The sequence below is a fragment of the Panthera uncia genome, chromosome A2, assembly GCF_023721935.1.
Source record: "Panthera uncia isolate 11264 chromosome A2, Puncia_PCG_1.0, whole genome shotgun sequence".
NCBI lineage: Eukaryota > Metazoa > Chordata > Mammalia > Carnivora > Felidae > Panthera > Panthera uncia.
Window position 1 is genome coordinate 112,103,263 of NC_064816.1, and position 26,248 is coordinate 112,129,510.

Here is a 26,248-nt window from a genome sequence, read left to right on the forward strand (position 1 = left end):
TCAAAGTTGGAAAATGGTAGCTTTAGGATTCTGGTGCTCCCAGAATGGTTTTTATTATTTTTTAATGGCAGTCCATATAATGATTATATTCCTATTTTTTTTTGTTTTTATTTATAATCATTTATTTTCATAAAGCATATGTAGTATCAAACCTAGAGTTTGAGCCTAGATAAGAAAGTCATGAGGAATTTATATTGGCTAGAAAATGTTTTTTAAATTGTCATTTGACCTGTTCAGTTTTTTCTTTTTCCTTTTTTTAAAAAATTTTAAAAAAAATTTTTAATGTTTATTTGAGAGAGAGAGAGAGAGAGAGAGAAAGAAAACATGAGTGGGGGAGGGGCAGAGAGAGAGGGAGACACAGAATCTGAGGCAGGCTCCAAGCTTTGAGCTTTCAGCACAGAGCCCGACACATGGCTGGAACTCATGAACCATGAGATCGTGACCTGAGCCACAGGTGGACGCTCAATGGATTGAGCCACCCAGACTCCCCATACCTACTCAGTTTTTCATGGTTTAATTAAAAAAAGTTTTCCATGACTTTTAGGTTAGGAATAGAAGCCAAGATTTATTATACTGCATGATAACATTTACTATAGAATCTATATATTGCTTCTGATTGGACTATTAAATTTGGTTTCAATGAACCAAACCTTGGAATAACATTTTTTAAAACATTCTTTTTGAAAAAGAAATCAAGAAGAAAACCATGGTCTGGAGCAAGACAATGTGTGTTATGACTTTAATATACGATTATCTTTTCAGGCTCATGAGAGGCTAGAAGATTCAAAACTAGAAGCTGTCAGTGACAATAACTTAGAATTAGTCAATGAAATTCTTGAAGATATCACTCCTTTAATAAATGTGGATGAAAATGTGGCAGAACTGGTTGGTATACTCAAAGAGCCTCACTTCCAGGTAAACTTTGCCTATTATTCTTCTTCCCAAGTCCCCTGTATTCCCAAAGTATTCTCTTTTAATTGTTAAGTTCCAGCTTAAGGTGATATATTTAAGATTTTTTAGAGCCATATTTTGTAAATATGTGAATTCCAACTTAGGTATTTTACTACCCTGATATACTGAGGATACAAAAACAGACACACATAACTAAAACACAGTACATAAATGTACAGCAAAAAGACATCAGAATGGATTTTCCTTTGTGTAATTAAAACCAGCCTTGATTCACCATCAGAACGCATGCTAAAGATGTTTTTCTTACTGTGATAATGGATTTTTATTCCTCACTACCAGTTTCACAGCCTTCCTTGTTAAAGCTGTTGCAGTATTGCTTCTGAGACTGAGATGCAATCGATGACCTTGGAATAAGAGAGGACTGTGTAAGAATAGAAACTTATCCATAGCATATCCTCCACAGGTGCAAAAAAATAAATACAATTGAAGCATTGGCCTGTATCAGTGAAGAGTTAACCTGTTTAACAAAGAGTTTCAGAAGAGAAAGGGAAGGGGGCGGGGAGGTTTCTTATAAACCCATAATTAAGTGTGGTATTGAGACAGTGTTCGAAAAATAAATGAATAGAAGAGAATAAAAATCCCAGAAATATATCCACATATATACGGCAGCTTGATTTATGACAGAGATACTGCATTTTAGGGGAGAAAGAATGGACCGTTCAGTAAGTGGTGCTGGGATAGAAGAATAAAGTGTCACCTGCTTTCACTGCAAATCTTAACATTGAAAATCAAATGGCAAAACCCCTTTGGTTTTTCTCAGGAACTTTATATGACCCTTCAACAATGTGGCTGCAAAATATGAAGGTTGATAGTGAAATGATTTCTCCATGAATCAGGATCTTAAGTACAAAAAAAAAAAAAAAAAAAAGGACAGTTTTTGGAGACATCTTATGTTGGTACTAGTTGATTAAGGTCTTATAAGTCAGAGTGAACTATTTGGACCTTATCCTGAGAACAGTGGGAAACCATGAGGGGGGGGAAAAGAGGAGTATGTAAGGATTTTCAAGTTTTAACCCATAAAATCAACAGGACTTGGTGATTGATTACATGTGGTGTAGTTGCAGAAGAGGGATGTGGGAAGTTGACAAGGGTAAGATTTCTGAAAAATAATTGGTGGCCCTCACTGAGATGAGGAACACTCTAGAAGAAACTGATATGTTAATGTTAAGGTAACTGGCCATGTTAAGTTTGTGATATCTCAAGCATCTGGTAGAGCTTTCAGGCATGCTATATATTTTTCATAAGTATATAAAATTTAATAAGTATATGAATTTATATAAAGTTCAATAAATATAATTAGAAAATACAAGCAAAAATTTTTAAATTAAGACATTGCATTCTTAGTACCCAGAACACTACTGTACTATTCTAGTGCATATTCCTCCATACTTTTTCTGTGCATATACATACGTATTTTTTTCTTTAGTGATTGAGATCCTTTGGCACAAGGTATTTTGTAACTTACCTTTTTTTTTTCCAGTCATTAATTTCCACTTTTCCATTTCAGTGAATCTTTATCTCATGTAATATGCATATCCTATTCATCTCCATTTGACAACAAAATATTCTTTACAGCTGGTTTGTACTTATGGGTTTCCAACCTAGACCCATGTTTGGCATTTGATTGGACCATCTATTCTCCCTTGATTATGATGTTGACCTCTTAAGAGACCAGGCCACTGCCCTCCAGAATATCCCACTGTCTGGATGAGTCTGGTAGTCTCTTTGCTGTGTTGCTTAGTTTTCCCTTCTATTTCCTGTAAATAGAAGTTCTAAAAGGTTGATGATTCAAGTTAATTATTTGGAATTAGAATGCATCATTAGTGATGTGATGCAACATGAATTAAAAACTACATCAGAAGATGTGTGACACCTAGTTAGCCCACCATTATTAATGCTGAGATTGGTCCCTTGATTAAAGGCAAAGACAGTCTAATCCTTCTTTTGAAATATTCTTCACTAGGACATAATCTAGTGTGTTATTATTCTAGCATTATAGAAATGCTATTTCTTATCCAACCATTTATCTACTTATCAACACAAATTAATGCTTGCCTGAATCAGTATTTTCATTAAAGGCTTCAAAATGACATTTTTCTGTTTCACTCATTTTATATTTTATAGCTGGTATTCTTGTATAAAGAGTAGTGTTTCCTTTTCAACTGGGTTATTTACTTATCACATAATGCATTTCATAAAAGAGAAGTGCCTGATCCTTCCCTTCACCAATTTTCAAAGTAAAGAATTGTTTAAAATAGCAGTCTCGAATGGTAACAGATGAGTTTTTCAGTCCTTCTGTTTTTGAAATAGGATTGTGCAATTACGGATTTTTCATTAATTCAGTATGTTTCAATATTCTACAGTCCTTACTCTTTTTGATTTTGAGGTTATCATGACTTTGGCTAGTTGTGGACAAATTTTTAGTCTATGAATCTGAAGCTCATGAGAGTTCTGGAAGTTATCAATGTATGAGTAGTGGTGCAGTCACAGGAGTAGATAATATTACCTAAGAAGAGGGCATAGGATGAAAACTAAACAGCCCAGGTTAGAGGTTTCAGCACCTTCTAGCTTTTATAAGAATAATCTTTACATGTGGATTAGTGAATTTTTCTTTTGGAAATTTTCTTTAGTCACTTACAGCATATTTTCATGAAATGACCAGAAATTACCAATTAAACTCATATCCTGATTGCTTCTATTCTGAATCTGTTGACATTTTCTTCCTTCTTTCTATTTTGATTTGTCTTTGAACTTGCATTGCATCCACTCAAAAAAATAACTTTTTAGCTCAGTTTTATGTTGGGTATACACAATTATAGTATAAATGAAAAACTAAAATAAATACACAAAAAATTGTAAGAAATTCCTAGAAAGCTAGATCAAAGTCATCCTTTATGATAGCACATAGTAAATGTAGGAGGTAAAATTATATTCAGGACCATTACTAGCTCATTAGTTTTTTTTTCCCTTAAAATATATGTTTTACAGACTAAGGCTTTCTCAGTAATAGAACATCTCATCACTGATATGCAAATATTTATCCATTTTCTATTGGATATCTTTTTAGCAGACATTTTGTACATGTAAAGAATTAATATAACAATTTTAGAGTAAAAGTGAGGGTCTGTACCATTTGAATTTGTATGATACCTAATAAACAGGGATTGATGATAAATACTGAATGATGATATTGCTGATGACAATGGCAGCAGTGAAAGCCAGTGCCTTCAGTGCACCTCACTTTGAAAACTAGGTTCAGTTTCCTCTGAACATTTTTTTAAAAAAAAATCATAAAACTCTATCAATCTCTCCAAATCTTTTAAAGCAAGGAATATAATACTATTTATGTTACTGAAACTATTTATATTTCTTTAAAAGGTTCTGTTGACTTTGATTTAACTCATATTTTAGAATTTAATAATGTGTGCCTTGGAATATTTTAGCACTCCACTGGGATAATTAACTCTTTATTTTTTAATAACTTATTCCATCAATAACCAATAACCACAGGCTGTTTTGAATCCTTATAGTCACTCTTGGAGGCCCATGATATTGTGGCATCAAAATGTTATGATTCACCTCCATCAAGCCCAGAAATGAATAATTCTTCTATCAATAATCAGTTATTACCAGTAGATGCCATTCGTATTCTTGGTATTCACAAAAGAGCTGGGGAGCCATTGGTGAGTAGATATATCAATGCCTTTTAAAATTTGAAATCTGACATATTTGTGGCTTATTCACTATCTCATTTTTTTCTTTTTCCTAATTTGTATTACTATGAAAATTTTAATTCATGTTTATCTGTTTTATCAGTGTTTTTGGCTTGTATATAAATACACAACTGATGCTCTCTCAACTTAATATAGCATACAAAATTAAACAAAAAAAAAAAAAGTTAAACTGAATAGAGGTCAGAAGTTTGCTAATGGGCAGCAAAAATTACAGGAGATAACGATACTCCATTTCTTCCTATACCCTTTGAAGAAATGAACTCAAGTTGCTTGCTAATTATAGTATCAAAATACAGAAGAAAGTTATTAAAAAGTGAAGGTATTGGGGCACCTGGGTGGCTCAGTTGGTTAAGTGTTTGACTTGAGCTCAGGTCATGATCTCACAGTTCGTGAGTTCAAACCCCACATCTGGCTCTGTGCTGACAGCTCAGAGCCTGGAGCCTGCTTTGGCTTCTGTGTCTCCCTCTCTCTTTGCCCCTCCTCCACTCATGCACTCATGCTCTCTCGCGCTCGCTCTCTCTCTCTCTCTCTCTCTCTCTCTCAAAAATAAGTAAACATTAAAAAAATATTTAAGAAAATAGGATATTGGGAGAGGAGAGAACATGGGAAAAAATGGGAACAATTCACTCATCTACTTTTAGTATTATTTTTTTATATACATATTCATGAATATTTAAGATTTCTTCCTGAAATATAAAATCAGTGATAATTCTGTTTTTTATTTCCTTTAGGGTGTAACATTTAGGGTCGAAAATAATGACCTGGTAATTGCCCGAATCCTTCATGGGGGAATGATAGATCGACAAGGTCTGCTTCATGTGGGAGACATCATTAAAGAAGTCAATGGCCATGAGGTTGGAAACAATCCAAAGGAATTACAAGAATTATTGAAAAATATTAGTGGAAGTGTCACCCTAAAAATTTTACCAAGCTATAGAGATACCATAACTCCTCAACAGGTTAGCAATAAAATTCTTGGTAATATTAAGAATACTTTCATTTCTTTAATCACACTGTTGGGTATAACTGCCACTTGCTACTTTTTTTTGCTAAAGAGAAAACTATGATTTCCGTGTTCTGAATTGCCTTATTTTGTCAGGAGTGAATTTTTGAATTTTTAAATTTTTAAATAATTAACACTATCTTATTATAAAGGAAGGATAAAGAAATGTCTTTGTGAGCACTATGAACCTTAGTATTATAAAATGAATGGCTCGGTATCAGAAAAATCATGAAGACTTTTAGTCATTAATCTAGCAAACATTTTTGATACCTGTCATGTTCTGGGCATTGTATTAGGCCCTGTGAGAGGATAAGATATAGCTCCAATTAGCTCTTGCTTAGTATTCATGTGATGGGCTAAATTGGGAATGTGGCCAGAAAGAGAGGATGGGTATAGATTGAGAAAAACCTTGAATACGTGGTTTGTACACATTTGACCTGATTTTTATAACTAACTTTTAGGTAAAGTAGATTATTGAACAGGGGAACGTTTTAATGACACTTTTCATCTAACTTCATCATGTTAAGTGAACTTCCAAACGGAGAGAAATGATATCGTGTAACCCAGAAGCAGAATTTTAGAGATGTGAGGAGGTGATTTGTGAGAGACAACTCTAATGGAAAGTTAATACTGAGTTCAAATACCAATGCTGCCACTTACTAGCTTAGCCTCTCTCGTGCTTGGTTGTCTCATGTATGTAGTTAGGGATAATATTTATTTTCTCAAAAGATATTATGAGGATTAAATGAGTTAATTCATACTTCATACTCTCATAGCCGTGCCTGGCACATAGCGCTCAACACATAGCTGCTGCAATTGTTGTGATGGTGATGATGAGGTAGTGGTGGTGTAATAGAATTGTAGAGAAAGAAAAGTAAAAATGTGATTGCAGAAAAATATTTGGCAGTCATGGTGGGGTGTTGGAACTGAGGAGACTTTCAAACCTAGATAATATAGACATAGGAAATATCTATCCATGTTTCAGATTGATGCCTTTAATTTTTCAACTTTATTCCACAAATTTATTGTTTCATGAGTAAGTGAAGTTGTAAGTTTTTACGTAAGATACTGCCAATGGTCTTATTTTCAATATGAGAACTTAAAAGTCTATATAATTCTTTGAAATATATGGATAACATGTTAAATACCTGTTGTACATTGTTCATTGAAGGATAGGATAGCTCTGAGTTCTCCCAGAGGTAAGCATGCTAACCTTTACAACTCCAGGCTTTATTTAGGCCTCACTGATTGCAAGAACTCATGAACTTTGGATGCTCTCCCTTTCCAAGCTCCAGGGATTCATTTTCCCCATGTGCTTCCCTGTGTGCTTGTCTGTCTCTTCCCTCCTCCATGACCATGGCTCCCTCCCCATCGCAGTGGCCAGGATCCTTTTCTCTCCAGGTCTTGTCTCCATACTTCACTATGGCCTCTTCTCTACCTTTAGTTGTGGAATTTGTTCTGCCACTCTTCAGGTAGATTTCTGGTGTATTTAGGATGATTTGATAGTTATGTAGTTGTATTCATAGGATAAGGCAAGCCTAGGGACCTCCTACTCCTCCACCATCCTCCTTCAATAGGATAGAATATTTAGTCATGGATTTTATTATGTATATTTGACTTCTGAAAATAAATAGGTTTGTCATGAACTTGTCATGAATAGGTTGAGGTGAAGGTAGAGACCTTGTCTTCAGAGAAAAGAATCATGAAAAGAAATGGGTATTTGAAATTAGACATTTCACATCAGTAGTACCTCTCAGACCACCTGCATTTCTCAACTGGCACATTTCCTTTTGGACCTGAGTAGTATGGAAAAGTAGAATCTAAGATTTATTTATTATTTTTATTGTGTTGTGATAGCTAGAAATATTATCTTTCCCTCCCTGTGGTTTAAACCAGGAATCTTCCCAGTTTACCAAGGCTGTCCTGGATTTTTACAGGCAAGATAAATTTTTATAATATTAATATGTTACATGTTAGCACTTTGGCTCAAATTCCTTTGTAGATTCTGCACCTTGTGAACTGATCTGAATAGTGTGAAGTGCCAGTATATTTAGTCCCATCTTAGGCATAAATTTATCCCCATCCCATGCCTTCTCAAACTCTTTTACTAGCCTTTAGAACTGGGAGAAAAGATTAATGGGTTAGGAGAGGTCATCCAAGCCTGAGGCAGTTCTTGGGCCTATCCTAGGATAAAAAAGAAAAGAGACTATAATATGAAGGCTTCCAAAGGAGAGCTAAATAAAACATGTTTAAAGTGAGTAAGGAAATGATTACTAATTATGTTGGAACAAAAGGCATTACCAGTGCCTCTCCTGAGCAAACTATGGTCATCTTTCCTAAGAAAAGTTATGGAGAGGCAAGAGAATTTAGCCTCTTCAACTCTTTCAATAGAAGCTTCATCATGTAGTCCTGGTGGGCCTATCTTAACTCTTCCTCTGAACTGCTGTGAGAGCAAAGGGAAGCCAGGAGCTCCCTCTCCCTGGTGGTGTGTTTCAAAGCATGAGCAGTAGATCATTTTTATCAGAATCATTTGAGGTGCTTATTAAAAATCCAAAATTTTTCATTAGGCCTGAGGATCTATAATTTTAAATTTGAGACCAAGGTGAATTAGAAGTTGTAGCTAATTCTGAAGTTCTTCGACTTATGTAAAATGGGTTTGTTCCGAAAGGCTGTTCATAATTCCATTTGTTCATTAAAGCCAAACTGACAGGAATTCTCTTATTCATCTTTGAGGCCACCATGAGCTAGGTACCAAAAATATAAGAAAATAAATTATGGTTCCATTTCACTCAAGGATATGCATGTAAAATTTTTCAACAAAATATTAGCAAATGAAATTTCATGATGTATAAAAAGATAACAGGATATGTCCAAGTTGGATTTGTCCCATGTGTGGTAAGATGGTTTCATACTGGAAATCAGTATGTGTAACCAAGCACATTAGCAGATTTAAAGAGAAAAACCTCAATGCAGAATTTGATAAAATTTAATACATATTCATGATGTTTTTTAAAAGGAAAAGTAAATTGAGAACAAGAGGGAAGTTTCTTAATCTTAATTTTTAAAAAACACTAGATAAAATACTATTCTGGATAGGTAAATATTAGAATCATTCTCTTTAATATCAGGAACTGAAATCTCAGCTGGTGTGCCTAAGACCATTTGGGTGCAACCCCATTCCCCCACAAAGCCTCATTTCTACTCCAACAAGATGTAAGAACCTATCATAAACTAAGAGAAGCTTGCAGACTTCAGACATTATTATGCAGTGGTAAAAAAGAACTGCCCTGAGATGGTATACAGAGTAACAGATGACATAACAAATATCTGTTATAATAAGTAATATCATTTTTCAGTTCTTCTTAAAGAAACTAAGAATAAACAGTATCTCTGATATTAAGGAGGTAAGTATATTTGCAGACTAGGGAATGGTTACCTACTTTAATAATCCTAATGTTCAGACATTTCTAGAAGCAAACATTTTTACCATTACCAGCCGTGTCAAGACATAGCAGCTGACAGAAATGCCACCCAGCTTCTTAGACCAGTGTGGTATTGCAAAGCTTAAGGACACCGCAGTGGCTGGGTGGAAAAGCACCACTTGCTATTGGGGAGAAAGGTGATCTTGTTCAGGGTTTTGATGAGGCTTCCAATAATTAGGCAAACAATTGACTAAATTTGTTTAAAAAAATAATAAAGCTTCAATAATTTTGACTGCTTTAAAAATTTTTGTTTAGGATGAATATATATAATGTTGAAGTATAGAAACCTATAGTATTTTATTTTATTTTATTTTATTTTTAATTTTTTTAATGTTTATTTTTTATTTTTGAGACAGAGACAGAACATGAACGGGGGAGGGACAGAGAGAGAGGGAGACACAGAATTGGAAGCAGGCTCCAGGCTCTGAGCCATCAGCCCAGAGCCCGACGCGGGGCTCGAACTCACGGACCGTGAGATCGTGACCTGAGCTGAAGTCGGACGCTTAACCGACTGAGCCACCCAGGCGCCCCGAGAAACCTATAGTATTTTAAATTCTGCTTTTTAATTATTGCTTATACGCCATTATTTGTTTGTAGTTAGTTAAGCCAAAGAAGCCAGAATATGAAGTTTAAAAGAATGATTAATAAAGTCTTTACCTAGTTTAAAAAGTAAGAACTAGGAGAAGGATGTTCACTAACACTACTTCTATTTAATATTTTATTGAGAGTTTCATAAGCACAAAAAGACAAATTATAGAAGCAAGAAATTTGGAAAGGAGAAAATAAAACTTCGTATTTTTAAGTAGCATGATTTTTTTTTTTGCAAAGAACACCCCAAGACTATAAATTATTAGAAATAACAGAGTTTAGCAAAATATTTGAAAATAAGATTAATATACGAAAGTCACCTCTATTTCTGTATGTCATCAACAAACATCAAGAAATGTAACTAAGACAAACATCGTTTACAGCAGAGTCAGAGAATGTCACATTTATGTCTAGGAATAAATCTAACAAAAATATTCAAGGCCCCTACACACACACACACACACACACACACACACACACACACACACACTGTAACGAATTATTATATCATCCTAAATAAATATATCCTGTTCGTGGGCAGGAATACAGTATTGTGAACTGTATTCACAAGGCCCCTACACACACACACACACACACACACACACACACACACATTGTGATGAATTATTATATCATCCTAAATAAATATATCCTGTTCATGGGCAGGAATACAGTATTGTGAACATAGCAGTTTTTGTCAAAATCTTTTAGATTCAGTGAAATTCAATACAAATTCCAATAAGCTTGTTCTTGGTATTTAATAAGATGAATAGCCAAGACACTTTTGAGGCAGAAAAGCAGGAATGTGGCATTACTCATATGTAGAAATTAAGTACCATTGTATTATTGGCATAGGAACAGATAGAATGATCACTGGAATAAAGAGTTCAGAAAGAGAGGTAACACATGTACTACTTTGATGATGTATCTTTCAGTGAGGAGAGACTGTTCAGTGGATAAAACTGGTTATTAAATGTGGATAATGTATGAAGTTGTGTTCCTGTCAATTTACATACACAAATCAAGTAAAAGGACACAGTATCGGTGAACATATGAAGAGATACTAAAAATCACAGTGTAAAATACCATTTTATACCATTCAGTTGGCAAGAACATACATGTGATTCTACAGTATCTCTTCTACACTGCTAGTGGCAGTGTAAATTGGTATAAGCACACTGGGTAGGGGAAAGTTCAGCATTATCAGAGTTGAGTGTTCACATATATCAAAATGAATTCCTAGAGCAATTCATATGTATGTACAGCTGGAAACATCTTAACAAGCCTGGAAATATCAAAAGATTTTATGCTATAGTGTGATGCTATTTTTTATGTTTAAAATAGCATAGTTTAAGGAACGCCTATATATGTACAATAAAACTATACAAAAGGAAAGCAAGGTGTTAATGAGCACAAGATTCAGGATAAGGGTTACCCTAGCTGGCAAGCCAGAGTGATCAAATGGATGGAATGAGAGCAGGAGCCCCACTTAGGGTTGTAGCCTCTGTTTTGAGTATAAGTTAAGGCTATTTTTCACATTATTAAAAGAAATAAAATAACCAAAAGTAGGTTTTGCGTGAACCAGTGAATCAAGTGTGATGTAAATTAAGAATAATTAACCTGAACAGTGTAATTTAATAGATTTTTTTTAATAAATTTTTTGACAGAAGCTTAAGTGTATGGCCCACAGATGGATATTTACCAAATAGGAGTGTGAATTGTCCCTCAAAGCTTTTTTAACCAAACATATATTCCAGCCTCCCTGCTCATTTCAAAATATGTGTGTGGCATCATGTAACTGAGTAAGATGAGGTCATGTACTTGGAAAATCTTTAGAAAAATAACATCCTTAATCATCCTGATATTGTCATAGTGAACTTCATAGCAACTATGATTGCCGCATTCACCACCTTGTAACTCATTCTGATTGCAAATTCATATGGACCTGAAAATGTGTGTTGAGACTGAGGGTGTGTGAGAAACTCTTGCTCTATGTTCAGACAACATATTCCCAAACAAATTACCAGCCACCTTCTGGCTTAACATAAGAGTCATGGTAGAGCTGTTTCTCCAGCCATTTCATACATTTATTTTCTCCTGTTAATTATTGTCATTTGCATAGGCCCAGCATAATCCTGTGCGATATCTTATTTTTTCAGTACTTTTACAGTTTTTAAAAAATGTTTGTTTATTTTTTAGGGGGTGGAGGGACAGAAAGAGAGGAAGAGAGAATCCCAAGCAGGTGTCACACCATCAGTGCAGAGCCTGACACAACCCTCGAGCTCACAAATTGTGAGATCATGACCTGAGCTGAAACCAAGAGTCAGATACTTACCTGACTGAGCAACCCAGGTGCCCCATACTTTTACAGTTTTTATCTTTCCTTTTAAAAAATATCTTTGAGGTGCGCCTGGGCGGCTCAGTTGGTTAAGTGTCTGACTCTGATATTGGCTCAGATCATGACCTCACAGTTGGGAGACCAAGCCCCATGTCAAACTCCATGCTGAGCTTCGTGAAGCCTGCTTGGGTTTGTCTGTCTTTCTCTTTCTCTTTCTCTCTCTCTCTCTCTCTCTCTCTCTCTCTCTCTCTGCCCCTTCCTTGCTCACGCAACTCTCATCTATCTCTCAAAATAAATAAACTTTTAAAAAATATCTTTGAGATAAAGCTTCTATAAATAGCATATATTTAAAGTGTACAGTTTGATAAATGTAGACACACACACATACATACCTGTGAAACCGTTAACACAATCAAGACAACATATATATATATATATATATACATATATATATATATATATATGTTAATATCTATCATGTCCAGAAGTTCCTTTGTATCCATTTATAATCCTTCCCTCCTCCCCTGCATTCCAGGCAAGCACTGCTCTGCATTCTGTTTCTATAGCTTAGTTTACTTTTTCCTTATTTTTATATAAATGAAAGCATGCACATGAATCTTTTATTTGCTGTGTTTTTTTTAAATATGTCGTCTTTCAGCATAATTCTTTTGGGATTCATCAATCTTTTTATGTGTATTAGCAGTTGATTCCTTTCTGTTGATGAGTGGTATTCCATTGCTTGGCTATACCAGTTTATCCATTAACTGGCTGATGAACACTTTAATTGTTTCTAGTTTGAGGCTATTATAAATAAAAGATGCTGTGGACATTTACATGTAAGTTCCTTGGGTGAATACCTAGGAATTGAAGGATTAGGTCATGGTAGGTCCATGTTGAACTTTTATTTATTTATTTATTTATTTATTTATTTATTTTTCATGTTGAACTTTTAAAGAAGTGTCCAAACCACTCTCAAAAGTGGTTGCACCCGTATACATTCCCATCAGCATACTGTACATCTTCACCAACATTTGGTGTGGTCAGTCCTTACAATTTTAGACACTCAAATAGGTGTGTAGTGGTATCTCAATATGATTTTAATTTGCATTTCCTTAATGACTACCTAATTTTGAGCATCTTTTCATGTGCTTATTTTTTAATGTCTGTTTTGGTTGTTTTCAGATCTCATCCATTTTTTGCCGAGTTGTTTTTTATTTAGTTTTGAGAATTCTTTATGTTTTTTTTTAATGTAAGTATTTTATCTGAATTATGATTTACAAGGATTTTCTCACAGTGAAAAGGCTTATCTTTTCATTCTCTTAATGGTGTAATATAAAGAGTAGCAGTTCTCAATTCTGATGAAGTCCAGTTTTCTTTTATAGATCATGCTTGTATTCTGTGTAGAATATTTTTGTATAACCATAGGTCATAAAAGTTTTCTTTATTTTTTTCTAAAAGTTGTATAGTTTTACGCTTTACATCTAGTCCTAGGATCCATTTACTCTACGAGCTTTTGTATATGGTGTAAGATCTGGACAAAAGCGGGAAATGCATACAGATACCCAGTTTTCCATTTCCATGTGTTGAAGAGACAGTTTCTTCCATCAGATTTGGAAAAATTTTGACTATTATCTCTTCAGCTTATTTTTCTATTCCTGTTTCTCTTGCCCTTTGATGCCATCACTTCCACATATATTAGGCTCCTTGAAGTTATCCCCTTGCTCAGTGATAGATACTCTGTTCATTTATTTCAGTCTTGTTTCTTCCCTGTTTTTTTTTTTTTTTTATCTTAATTTCTAATTGCTATGCCTTCAAGTTTACTAATCTTGTTTTCTTCAATGTCTTCAATCTGTTAATCACTTCTGGTATACTTTTTAATCTGAGATATTTTGGTTTTCATCTCCAGAAATCTAAATTGAGTCGTCTTTATATCTACCATGTTTCTACCCAACATGCCCAGTCCTTCCTCTAGTTTCTTGAACATAAGAATATAATATGTAAAGTTAAAAATAACTATTTTAATGTCCTTTTCTACTAATTCTATCATATTTATCATTCATGGATCACTTTTTTCTTCTGTATCATTAATTGATTTTTCTCTACATTTTAGATTATGTTTTCCTGCTTATTTGCATGCCTGGTTATTTTTGATTGGCTGTCAGACATCATAAATTTTACCTTATTAAATGCTGAACATTTTTGTATCTTAGAATTTTTCTTAAACTTTCTTCTAGGGTATTTAAGTTACTCAAGAGCAGTTTAATCCTTTCAGATCTTGCTTTTTAAGCTTTAGGTGCAGCCGGAGCAGGATTAAGTCTAGGGCATAATCCTTCTGATTACTCAATGCCTCATGAATTATGAGACTTTTCCACTCACCTTGATGAGAACAGAAACTATTCCTGACCCTGTATGACCTGCTGATATTGCTACCTATTGTGCTGGTTCTTTATGTGAATTTGAGTAGTTCCTTTATACCCATGCACAGATCAGTGCTCTGCTGAAGACTGAAGGAAGCACTTTGAAGTTCTTGAGTCCTTTCTCTGTGCAACCCTTTCCTCACTGATTACTGGGTTCTGTACACTGTAGCCACCCGATCTCCCTGGTCACCCAGTTCATCTCCTCAACTTGGAGACTGCCAGGCTCCACCTAGATTCTTCCTTCCTGAGTTGCAACCTGGAAATTTTTTTTATGCAGTTAGCTAGGGCAACTGAATAGTTCACCTTGTTTCCATTTTTTAGGGATTGCTGACTTCATTGTTTGATGTATTAAAAAGTGGTTTGTAAAATTTTGTCTGGTATTTTAGTTGTTTCAGGCTGGAGGGGCCTTTATTCCTTCATCTTAGTCAGAAGTGGGAGTCCTCTTTTATCTTGTATTACAATAAGAAATTAATTTTTAAATAGGTGAATCATTCCCATGTTTCAAAATTCAAGAAATATACGTAGGTATTCAATTGAAATCTCTCTTTCAAAAAATCCACTGTCAACCTAGTCCTTACTCCCCATAAGAAACCATGCTATTATGGGGCACCTGGGTGACTTCATTGGTTAAGCATCAGACTCTTGATTTCAGCTCAGGTCATGATCTCATGGTTCGTGGGGTCAAGCCCTGCATTGTCAGTGCAGAGCCGCTTGGGATTCTCTCTCTCCTTCTCTCTCTGCCCCTCCCCTACTCATACTGTCCTCCCCTCCCCCCAAAATAAATAAGTATTTTTTTTTTAAAAAAGAAACCGTGCTTTTTAGTCTTTCTAGAGTTTTAACCACTTACCTATTGTTAAACAATTAGGTTGCTTCTAATCTTTGGCTATTAGGAATAATTTAGTAGTTAATAGTCTTGTATGGAGGTCATTTTGCAGATGTCTGAGCAACATTGCTGTTTAATACATTCCCAGAGGTGGATTACTAGGTCAGAGGATTTTTGCATTTGTAATTCTGATAGCTTTTGTCAAATTGTTCTCCCAACTGATTAAACCAGATCTTCCATCAGCCTGTTAGGAAAATGCCTGTTGGACCATAGTCCTATCTACAGAATGTTATCAAGTATTTGGATTTCTGCTAATCTGACAGGAAGAAAATGTTATTAAAACACAGTTTTGTTTTGAGTGATGTTGAATATCTCTTGTGTTTAAAAGCTATTTGTACTTCCTGTTCTCTGTTTCATCTACTTTAGATTATTGGTCATTCAGTTTTTTCTTTAGTGATAAGAATATGAGATTCACATTTTTTAGTAGGTTGTGTTCAGTAACTTAGTAATGAATGAACCATTAATGTATGGTCTATAGTAAAACACTTTACAGTGTACTTAATAAAATGTAATTATACTAAATCCAGTCAAATCTCTAATGACTTTTAAGGTCATTGCAAAATGTTTAGATAAAAACCTGGGTTAATTTTTCAGATAGATTTTTAAAATTCAAAGTAAAACCAGGTTAATCTGAGATTTTGAGCATGAAAGTAATGTTCTAAAAATTAGTTCAATAAATGAAAAAATAAGAATTGTTCTCATTTAGAAACCTTTTTACATCTGAGTGATGTGTTTTGTTCCACAAATAATGACATTTCCAGAACAATTTGGGAATAGGGAATAGATATTTGAAATTTGGGCTATCTCAGAAAGTCTGAATTTATGGTTACAAAATGTATGTTGTCCCACAGATAAGAATGATAAATTCATGGTTAGATGGCAAGATGCTCTTACTATTCATTTGGTGTAGCTTTCTTGAGAAATAAGGAGTATCCAAGTATTTTTACACTTTGCATACCCATCCTTTTGCTCTGCCTCATCTCAAGCGCCTCTATCTTTTTGCTTCTGTCATTTATAATTTTCAGGGATTATACCCTCTGGACAATTAATTAGGGGAGTAGTTACTTTACCAAAGAGTGAGGTAATAAAATGGTCCAGTAGTTTGTTTATGTTTTGTTAATTAATTTAGTTTAAAGTCTGGCTTTATTTATGCAATGAAAAATATATTTTTAGAGTTGCATCAATATGGAGAGGCATCCAGCACACGTCCGTCAGGTATGATGTCATTCCAGGACATTTTCTGGTACTCCAGTTTTTCTGTCTTATCAGCCAACTAAATTTACCTTGATTAAATAAACTTAAAAATTTGGGCTTTTTTTTTTTTTTTTCCCATTGCCAAAACATTGAGCTGCATGCCATTGTCAATTTAGCCAGTTGTCACATTTCAGCAATCTTAATATTGTTTGTATGCTTGCTTCTTCAATATTTCTAAAATTGTGTATCAAAAGAATTATTGGCTTTCTGAGTTGTTAAACAACATTTAGACTTTACAGAGTTATTGAAAATGTTCTGAATGCGTTCTATCAAAATCATCTAATTGTAAATAACTAAAATTTTGTCACATGTACCCAGACTTAGTTACTTCTAAATGATTTTAATATGCATCCATCACATTGCATTTTACCCCACTAATATTATGTATCTGCTTGTGTTACCTGAATATCTGGTTTGGTTACATTTGTAGAAGTATGATAACATTGTCATTTTTACTAATTTTGTGCTTTTCTGCTTGTTACAGTTTACCTGATTAATGCCAGGTCATTTCTTCAGTACATAACATTTGAATTTTTATAAATATGCATGAAAAGTTTTAAGAATATAATCACTCTGAAATTGCCATCAAATACTGAAAATGCTTAATAGAATTTCAAGTGAATAAGCAAAATATTCCTGTGTTTGGAGATAATAACTAATAGTGGTAATTGGCATACTTTTATTAATAAAATATATTTTAAAGAAATATTCAATGAATATTTCAATGAATTTAAATTGGGAAGTAGTTTCAAGTCTTTTTCAGTATTTTTCTTACAATTAATTTAATGCTAAGTATTTAAGTTAGAGCAAGGTGATTTAAAAAAAAAAAATATTTTCCACCCTTGTTTTGGCCAGTGTAAATCTGTGTGATTAAAAATTATATATTACCAGTGATGAAAGTTGGTTTTTTAATTTTTTTTTTTAAGTTACTAACTGTATTTCAGGTCTGACTTCAACATTCACTTTCATTGTTTAACTTTGGTTTCAGGGCTCTTTCATAAAGTCAATCCTAAAAAAAAAAAAAAAGGTCCTAATGTACCTGAAATATATGCCTTAAATCAGCTGCATATATTATTTCTGGACATTAATCAGAAAGTAGCATTTAATTGTATTCAAAATTTGCAACACTATTTAGAAAATCATGTGAAAAGATTGAGGGAAAGTGTAAGAATGGTGGAGTAAAATGATTGTCAAACTGTTGATTTAAAATTAGAAGTTAAAATAGAAACAAAATTTTAACTGTACTAATGTTTATTTTTTTCTTTTCTGATACCTAAGTATTAATGTCTAGAAATTGATTTCTATTTGAATGAAACCAGTTCCTTAGTTGAAGTACTAAATGCATTGTCAATTACAATTAAATCACAGTTTTTTGAAAAAGATTTCAAAAATCTAGTGACAAGTGATACACCTATACTATCTTAAATTGTGCTATGTGTTTTAGGTATTTGTGAAATGTCATTTTGATTATAATCCATACAATGATAACCTGATACCCTGCAAAGAAGCAGGATTGAAGTTTTCAAAAGGAGAAATTCTTCAAATTGTAAACAGAGAAGATCCAAACTGGTGGCAGGTTAGTATGCTTCTCATAATTTCCTCAATTGCTTTTTTATTTTCAATCTTAGATCTGGCCAATAGCTGAATATTCAGGAAGAAGGTATTAGCATTTGTTCCAATGATTTTTCCCACATGAACAGCTCCTGCTTCATGGCTGCTAATTTTGTGGACAGAAGATCAAATTGAGAGGGAATTTGCGAGTAGCTGTTAATAAATGCAGAATTAATTAGCCTGTGGAGATATTCCATTGGTTTAGGGATCAGAACAGTTGGTTCTTCCACATCAATGATTGCAGTAAAATATGATATTGGGGTCATCCCTTCTCAGTGTTTGTTTTTGTTTGTCTTAACTAGAAGTGTTATACTATGTGTATAGTAGCGTCTCTCTCATGTCCTCTCTCTGTATGTACATTCATGGCAAATAAAACATAGTTTCTTAAACTCTTAAATCTGTTTCCCCACCTGTTCTCAGTTATTGTGAAATAAAGGTTTGCTTTATGATCAGTGTTAGTTGGTCGTGGATTGAAATCTGTATATGTGGAAAGGGATGTGTGTTATGACCGTATTTTCCCCAGTTCATTTCCTTTTTTTCTTTTTTTCTTTTTTTCTTTTTAATGTTTATTTGTTTTGAGAGAGAGAGTACGTGCAAACAGGGGAGGGGCAGAGAGAATGAGAGAGAGAGAGAATCCCAAGCAGGCTCCATGCTCTCAGAACAGAGCCTGACACAGGGCTCGATCTCACAATCTCACGAACCCTGAGATCATGACCTGAGCTGAAAAATCAAGAGTCAGTCATTTAACCCACTGAGCCATGCAGGCACCCCACCTCTGCTTCATTTTCTAAAGATCTGTGTGATCATGTTCTTTTTCCTTTCCCCTAATACAGCTTTCAGAAATCTCTAGCAGGAGTAATAAGTCTGTTTTTGTCATTGCTGACACCAGCTAACAACCACAGTATTCAGAGCTGGAGAAACTGACAGATCAGAAAGCTTAAAATTCCTTAAACTGTCTCATTAAAAAGCAAGGTGTATGAGGAAGGGACCCAAGACCCACCTCTCAACTCTAAGTGGAGATGGTAGTAACTCACATTAACTCTGAAAAGTTATATTGACTTCTAAGGGGGAATGAATAATAAGAATGAGGCCAATCTTACTAATGTGTCCTTAAATTTAAATTAAGACATTATTATGTGCAAGCGCTCTATGAGGTGAGAGAACCAAAAAACAGATAAACAGAGTCTGTAATCTTGAGAGGTGTCCACTGAATTTTTTAGAACTCTCATCAAAAAACTTTCTGTAGTTGTTTCCTTTATTGAACTCTTGCAAGAGTCCCCCTTTTGGGGAATGTCCTCTTTTACTCTCTTCTCATACCGTCACCATTATTTCAGTCCCTTCTTGCATTTGGTGATGTATTACTTTAATTCTACTTTTTAGGATGTTAATTGCGAAAAAAGATACCAAATTTTTCTATGCTAATTATAAAGATAAAGACACTAATTTTGTGGGATAAGCCACTAACAGCCAGTTCTTTAGCCACTATTTTAAAATAGCACTTTTGGGGCGCCTGGGTGGCGCAGTCGGTTAAGCGTCCGACTTCAGCCAGGTCACGATCTCGCGGTCCGTGAGTTCGAGCCCCGCGTCAGGCTCTGGGCTGATGACTCGGAGCCTGGAGCCTGTTTCTGATTCTGTGTCTCCCTCTCTCTCTGCCCCTCCCCCGTTCATGCTCTGTCTCTCTCTGTCCCAAAAATAAATAAATATAAATAAATAAATAAATAAATAAAATAGCACTTTTGGGGATTTCAAAACTTAGTTTCTTGACAGTGTAATTTTACCTATTTTAAATTTAAGATATTCAGGTCTTCCTTCCCTCTCTCTCTTTGTCTCTCCACCCTCCCTCCCTTTCTCTCTCTCTCTCTCTCTCTCTCTCTCTCTCTCTCTCTATCTCTCGTGGGATTATGGTTGGTAGTGATACCTTACTAAGAGTGCAAATGAAATGTCCTGTTAAAAATAGTGTTTATCCTGTCCATTCTTTGACTAAGCATTATAAATAAAAAGTTGACATAATTTAAAGATCCTATGTACCTTTGTATTTTGGTCCCCAAATTTCAACACAAGATGGCAGATTGATTAGGTGCTAATTGATTCCTTAGTGCTAAGTGTTTAAATATCTTTACTGACAGTGCCATGGATTTAAATCTCAAGGTCAGCTTTTAAGAGCAAATTTGATGTATTGTTACTGACTATTGACTGTCCTACTTATTAGAATATGGTCTCAAATTTTGGTCACTGAGATATACAATTCATTCATTTGATTCTAGGCTAGCCATGTAAAAGAGGGAGGAAGTGCTGGTCTCATTCCAAGCCAGTTCCTGGAAGAGAAGAGAAAGGCATTTGTTAGAAGAGACTGGGACAATTCAGGTGATGAGCTTAATACAATGTGTAACAAGTAGTCCTTTGTGGTTACCTTTCTTTGCCTCTTTCCTCTGAATCAGCAAATGAATTTATTTAAAATGCATCTAAAATAATCCAGCCCCTGTACTTTATTTTAACGCCCTCAAAAGTAAACTCTTTGATCCCTTTCTGCCACCTGCCGGTATAGTATCAGAATTCAGTGGTTCAACTCACTTCTGCCCCCTTCTGCTGTGTAGGACATAACACTCCCACCTCTAGAATACCACAGGGCAGTTTTATCCTATTCCAACACACTGTTTTAAGTTACATTTGTCTTGTCATCCTTCAGGACCTTTTTGTGGAACCATAAGTAGCAAAAAAAAGAAAAAGATGATGTATCTCACAACCAGAAATGCAGGTATGTTTTAAATACTTTTTGAGAAGTCTGAGTGAGATAGCTTTATATCATTAATTAATATGGCATAAACTCTAAATAAATAATTTTAAAAGAAGCTAATTCAGATGAATACCCAATTTTAAGGGGCTGTCACTTGAACACATGGCCCAATATAATAGGGAGACATTATTTAAATCTCAATATGTCACCAGTGCGTTTTATTCTATAATTTACAAAATGAATTGGTTAGGATTTATGATTATATTAGTGAAGGAACAATCTTATTAAAACTTTCTTCAAAGAACTTTGATACTGATTTATGTGTCATTTTTTTTCTTTTTTTTTTTTAATTTTTTTTTTTTTAATGTTTATTTTTGACAGTGGGAGAGGGTGGGGCAGAGAAAGAGAGGAAGACATAGAATCTGAAGCAGGCTCCAGGCTCCCAAGCTGTCAGCACAGAGCTGGATGTGGGGCTCGAACCACAAACAGTGAGATCATGACCTGAGCCAAAGTCGGATGCTTAACTAACTGAGCCACCCAGGCGCCCCTGTGTGTCATTTCCAAAGAAATGCCTTTATGAAGATATTAAAAGAGTTATGATTCAGGGCAACTCTATTCTGTCATCGCATTGTCCATGATACTTTTGGGAAAACAGTAGTAGACCAAACAAATCTTAGTCTGATATAGTAGGATTCTCTCTTAAATCTTTTAGACTTAAACGTGAATGTCACAGTTACCATAGTTATTCTTTTCAGTTATAGAGGCAGATAGGAGTGAAATGCAGCTCTTTGAATGAAAAGGCTTTCTGAAAGAAATTGATAATTTTTTAAAGTACTTGCTAGACATCAGAGCTGCTTCTCTTCTGGTACTAAACTAAATAGCACACTCTAAAGGGAATAATAATAATAATAATAATAATAATAATAAAAGGGGAAAAGAGAGTCTCTCAATATTGGTTTAATCGGTGGAGAAATTGTGCAAATAAAGAGTTGCTGTTAAGATAATAACCTAAGGAAGAAGTGTTATCACTACAGATTGAGAGTTATAATACTAATGACAGGTAATATACTAGTTTAAATCCACTTTGGCTTTATTATTCATTAAATGTGTGTCCTTAAAGCTTTCTTGCAAAATAGAAAACTTGCAATTTTCTCATTGACTAAGATTTAATTTTGGAGTATATTTTGACTGAAAATAGTTTGGATCCAAAATTTCATTTTGTACATAAATTCGGAATCTTAATGTTTAATTATCAATATGTTTGTCTGCATTTTGTTAATCAAACTGGTATTTGCTAAGTCAGCACATGGTATTTGTTCTTTGATATTTTTGGAAGGCCACACTCATTCTATGGGGCTTATTTAAGCAGTCACACTAGTTATACTTCTGTCCTTTATATCTGATATACACTTTTTGGCTGAACAAATTATAAAAGATAATTTGCAGTTTGATTGTATATATTAAAAGAATTATTTCTATAACAAATTGATAAGAAACGTTTTAATGGATAGAATATATGGTGAAGATAAAACATGGCATTTTTCTAGCTTCCTTAGCCAAATTTTTTTTTTTTAATTTTTTTTTTCAACGTTTTTTAATTTATTTTTGGGACAGAGAGAGACAGAGCATGAACGGGGGAGGGGCAGAGAGAGAGGGAGACACAGAATCAGAAACAGGTTCCAGGCTCTGAGCCATCAGCCCAGAGCCTGACGCGGGGCTCGAACTCACGGACCGCGAGATCGTGACCTGGCTGAAGTCGGACGCTTAACCGACTGCGCCACCCAGGCGCCCCGTCCTTAGCCAAATTTTTAAGGGCAAATGGTTGAAAACAGATGTTTAAATCAAGATCAAAAATAATTTATTGTACTTTACCAAATTTATAAAAAATAAATCTATACTAAGTACAGTTCAAGTGATATTTACTTGTCAGGACAACGAAGCCCTTATTGAACAGAATTGCAGACGTTTTTCATCCATCTAAAAGGTAAGTGAATATGATGATTTTCCATTTCCTTTTACATTTAGAATTTGATCGTCATGAAATCCAGATATATGAGGAAGTAGCCAAAATGCCTCCCTTCCAGAGAAAGACTTTAGTATTGATAGGCGCTCAAGGTGTGGGACGAAGAAGCTTGAAAAACAGGTTCATAGTGTTGAATCCCACTAGATTTGGAACTACAGTGCCATGTAAGTTTTTTCTCCCTTTTCTTTGCTGTTTAATTGACATCAAAGAGTAGGTGGGGCAGATTATTATTTTTTTTATTTCTAAATAATTTTTGATATGAAAGCAAATAGAAGATACTGAAAAACTCGGTGACTCTACAGCGGTCTTGAAATAATGCTGTAGCCATGTTGGCTTGCTGCCTTGCAGCCCTTGTTTCTCCAAGCTCCTGAGTCCAGAGATGTCAGTTAAATGCAAGTACTAGGAGTTGTGGCAAAATCAGCATTCACTTTGTATTTTCTTGTACCACTGATGTCTATCTGAAAAGTTGTGTTTTTTACCCACATTAGCATAAAGAAAAGAGGGAAATCTGCTGGATCCTCAGACACTTCCAGTGTGGCAATTCCTTTGTGAATTTTGTACGTTTTCTCTTGTAGCTCTGTCCTTCAAGGTCGTAAACCTGATTTTTTGATAGCACATCAACAGTGAGAATCTTCAGAGCAGGCAGCATTAATTAAGGTTATAAAGGTTGACATAAAAAATGAAAATACTGATAGGGGAAGTATAACCATTAAATGAGCCAAACATTCATTTTATCATCTTTGCATTTTTTCCCTATTTGCATATTTATATGGAAAGTTAAATAATGTCAGAAGTATGCTTGATAAGAATGGAATCACATTAAGGAGTTAGATGATATCATAGTCTTATTATAAGAACTAGTATACATTTGTCTTTATTTTGGATATGTGTGGGCCTTTACATGTGGGAATTTACACGCTCTTTCCCCTGAACAACGCAGGAGACAAGCCAGCCTCACCTTCTATAACTCCCCTTTCTGTGCTGCTTTTGCTGACCAAGACCCCTTTTGATTAACAGTATTTCTTTAGGTATATTAATGCCATTAAGCTGTTCTGAGCTAATTCTTAGCCTACTGTCACTCCATCTCTTGTCAATGAATTTTCTAGTTTCTCTGCTTGCATCTAGTATGTTTTGAGGTTTAATTTTCAGTGAGTGATCTTAATGCTAAAACTTTTAGGGATTGGTTGGGAGAGTAATCGTGTACTATTTGTAATCCCTTTGGGGTAAGTCTTTGGATTCCATTGTAAGCACTTTATATCACTAAATTCAGACAAATACTGGTTAAATAGTTAAGAAAATAAAACTTCACTGTGACCAAAGTATTTTAAGTATTTTAAAGTGTTTTATTTTTCATTTTTGTCAAGTTAATACATGTACAGTATTTTAATCAAGTAGTTCTTAAAGATACGTAATAGATAAATTAACTTCCAGTCTTTGCTGTATTCCACCTTTAACCTACTTACCAGAAACAGTTGCTTTTCATGTTTGTTGCTATTTATTTGGTTAGTCTTCCACATTTCTTAATAATGTCACCATTCTGTAATACCTTGCATTATCCAGTATAGGCCTTATCTGTTGACTTGCTGACTCTTCCCAATATAAAAATAGGTCTAGTTTAAGTTCATTGCATTTTACTTTCTTGAACAGATTTTCTCTCCTTCCATCTAACAGTTGCTGGAATTCCTTTTTCCTTCCTGTCTTTACCTTGATTTTTTTGCATGTATGTGTATAAATTTGTTTTAAACCAAAGATTCATCCAGTAGGTCATGTTTATTTTCCTGGAGCTTCCTGTCTCAGGACCATAGGTCTTCCTGCTTCAATGAGGACTACGCACTCTCCATTCCGGCTGCCCCACTGTTAACACAGGAGAGCTTCCCTTTGTTGCTGTCCTGGGTTGACAGCAACCTTGTTTTGCTGGAGCACATCCTCTTGTTACTTCACAAGAAATGTGTATGAGGTATAATTTCTCTTTGTATTTGAAGATGTATATTTTCTGCCCTCTATTGATTGTTTAGCTGAGAATAGAAATTTTAGATTATAAAACTCAAAAGACATTACTCTTGAATCCACTTCTATTAAGTCCAGTGCCATCGTAATTCTTGTTCTTTCATACATGACCTGATTCTTCTTTCACAGATATTCAGGGTCTTTTGTTTGTTTCATTCTGTTGTTTTTCAGTATTTTGAAATTTAATAATGCTGTGCCTTTGTGTGCATCTTTTTTTTTTATAATTTTTTTAAAATGTTTTATTTATTTTGAGGGAGAGAGAGAGAGTTGAACAGAGGAGGGTCAGAGAGAGAGGGAGACACAGAATCTGAAGCAGACTCCAGGCTCTGAGCTGTCAGCACAGAGCCCGATGCCAAGCTCAAACTCATGAACCGCGAGATCATGACCTGAGCCCAAGTCGGACGCTCAACCGACTGAGCCACACAGGCGCCCCTGTGTGCATCTTTTTTTATTCATTGTGCTGATGATTAGTGGGTTCTTCAGACTAGAGACTCTTGTCCCTCAATTCTGGGAAATTATTATTTCTTGGATGATTTCTCCATATTTTCTCTGTTCATGTTTTCTAGAATTTCTGTTAGTTGAATGTTGAACATCCTGGATTCATCTTCTCAATCTCTTTTATATCATGTTGTCTATCCCTTTATCTTTTTATTCTACTCTTTAAAAGATTACCTTGAGTTCTTTGTTCTGTTCCCTCAGTGTTTTATCACAAGTAATCATATTTTTCATTTTAGGATTTTCTATTTCTTGGTGGTTGTTTTTTCCACAGCATTGTCTGTTTGTATATCTCGTTTATCTCTAAGAATAGTAAATAGTGTATTCTTTTTTTAGGTTTTTTTTTTTTTCTATAGGCTAAATTATCTTTGCTTTCCTCCAGGTTACTTTTTCTGCTTATGTTATGTTTGTGTGTGTTTTCCCTTTTATGCTAGAGGATTTTTTCTTTTAGGTACTGATCCTTGGATGTACATCCATACTTAAAAGTGTTAAAACTGATTGGAAGCTCTATATACTTGAGCAAGTCTTGGCAAATGGCTGAGCTTTATTTATGAGATGGGCAAGGAGACAACTGTATTGTCTGGGGAGTCAAAAAGTGGGCATAAGATATTTTTGGAGGGAGCTGTTAGATTTCTCCAGGGAAGAGTTTTCAGATATCCCTCTGCTGAGAGTGTTCTTTCACAAGATAAAGAGGGAGAGGATATGGA

At 34.6% G+C, this 26,248-nt stretch overlaps 1 protein-coding gene across 4 annotated transcripts in view; it reads left to right on the forward strand.

Annotated features, from left to right (window-relative positions):
* PALS2 (protein associated with LIN7 2, MAGUK p55 family member) overlaps window positions 1-26,248 on the forward strand; it is a 114,150-nt gene that overhangs the window by 64,551 nt on the left and 23,351 nt on the right. For 3 of the 4 annotated variants that reach the window (XM_049642900.1, XM_049642899.1, XM_049642901.1), the window contains 8 exons: window positions 763-915; window positions 4,503-4,655; window positions 5,438-5,665; window positions 16,591-16,632; window positions 18,116-18,247; window positions 20,547-20,646; window positions 20,969-21,037; window positions 23,042-23,203. In XM_049642900.1, the coding sequence (XP_049498857.1) occupies window positions 763-915; window positions 4,503-4,655; window positions 5,438-5,665; window positions 16,591-16,632; window positions 18,116-18,247; window positions 20,547-20,646; window positions 20,969-21,037; window positions 23,042-23,203 (1,039 nt within the window). The remainder of the gene's footprint in view (window positions 1-762; window positions 916-4,502; window positions 4,656-5,437; window positions 5,666-16,590; window positions 16,633-18,115; window positions 18,248-20,546; window positions 20,647-20,968; window positions 21,038-23,041; window positions 23,204-26,248) is intronic. The other variant, XM_049642902.1, reaches the window with a different exon arrangement.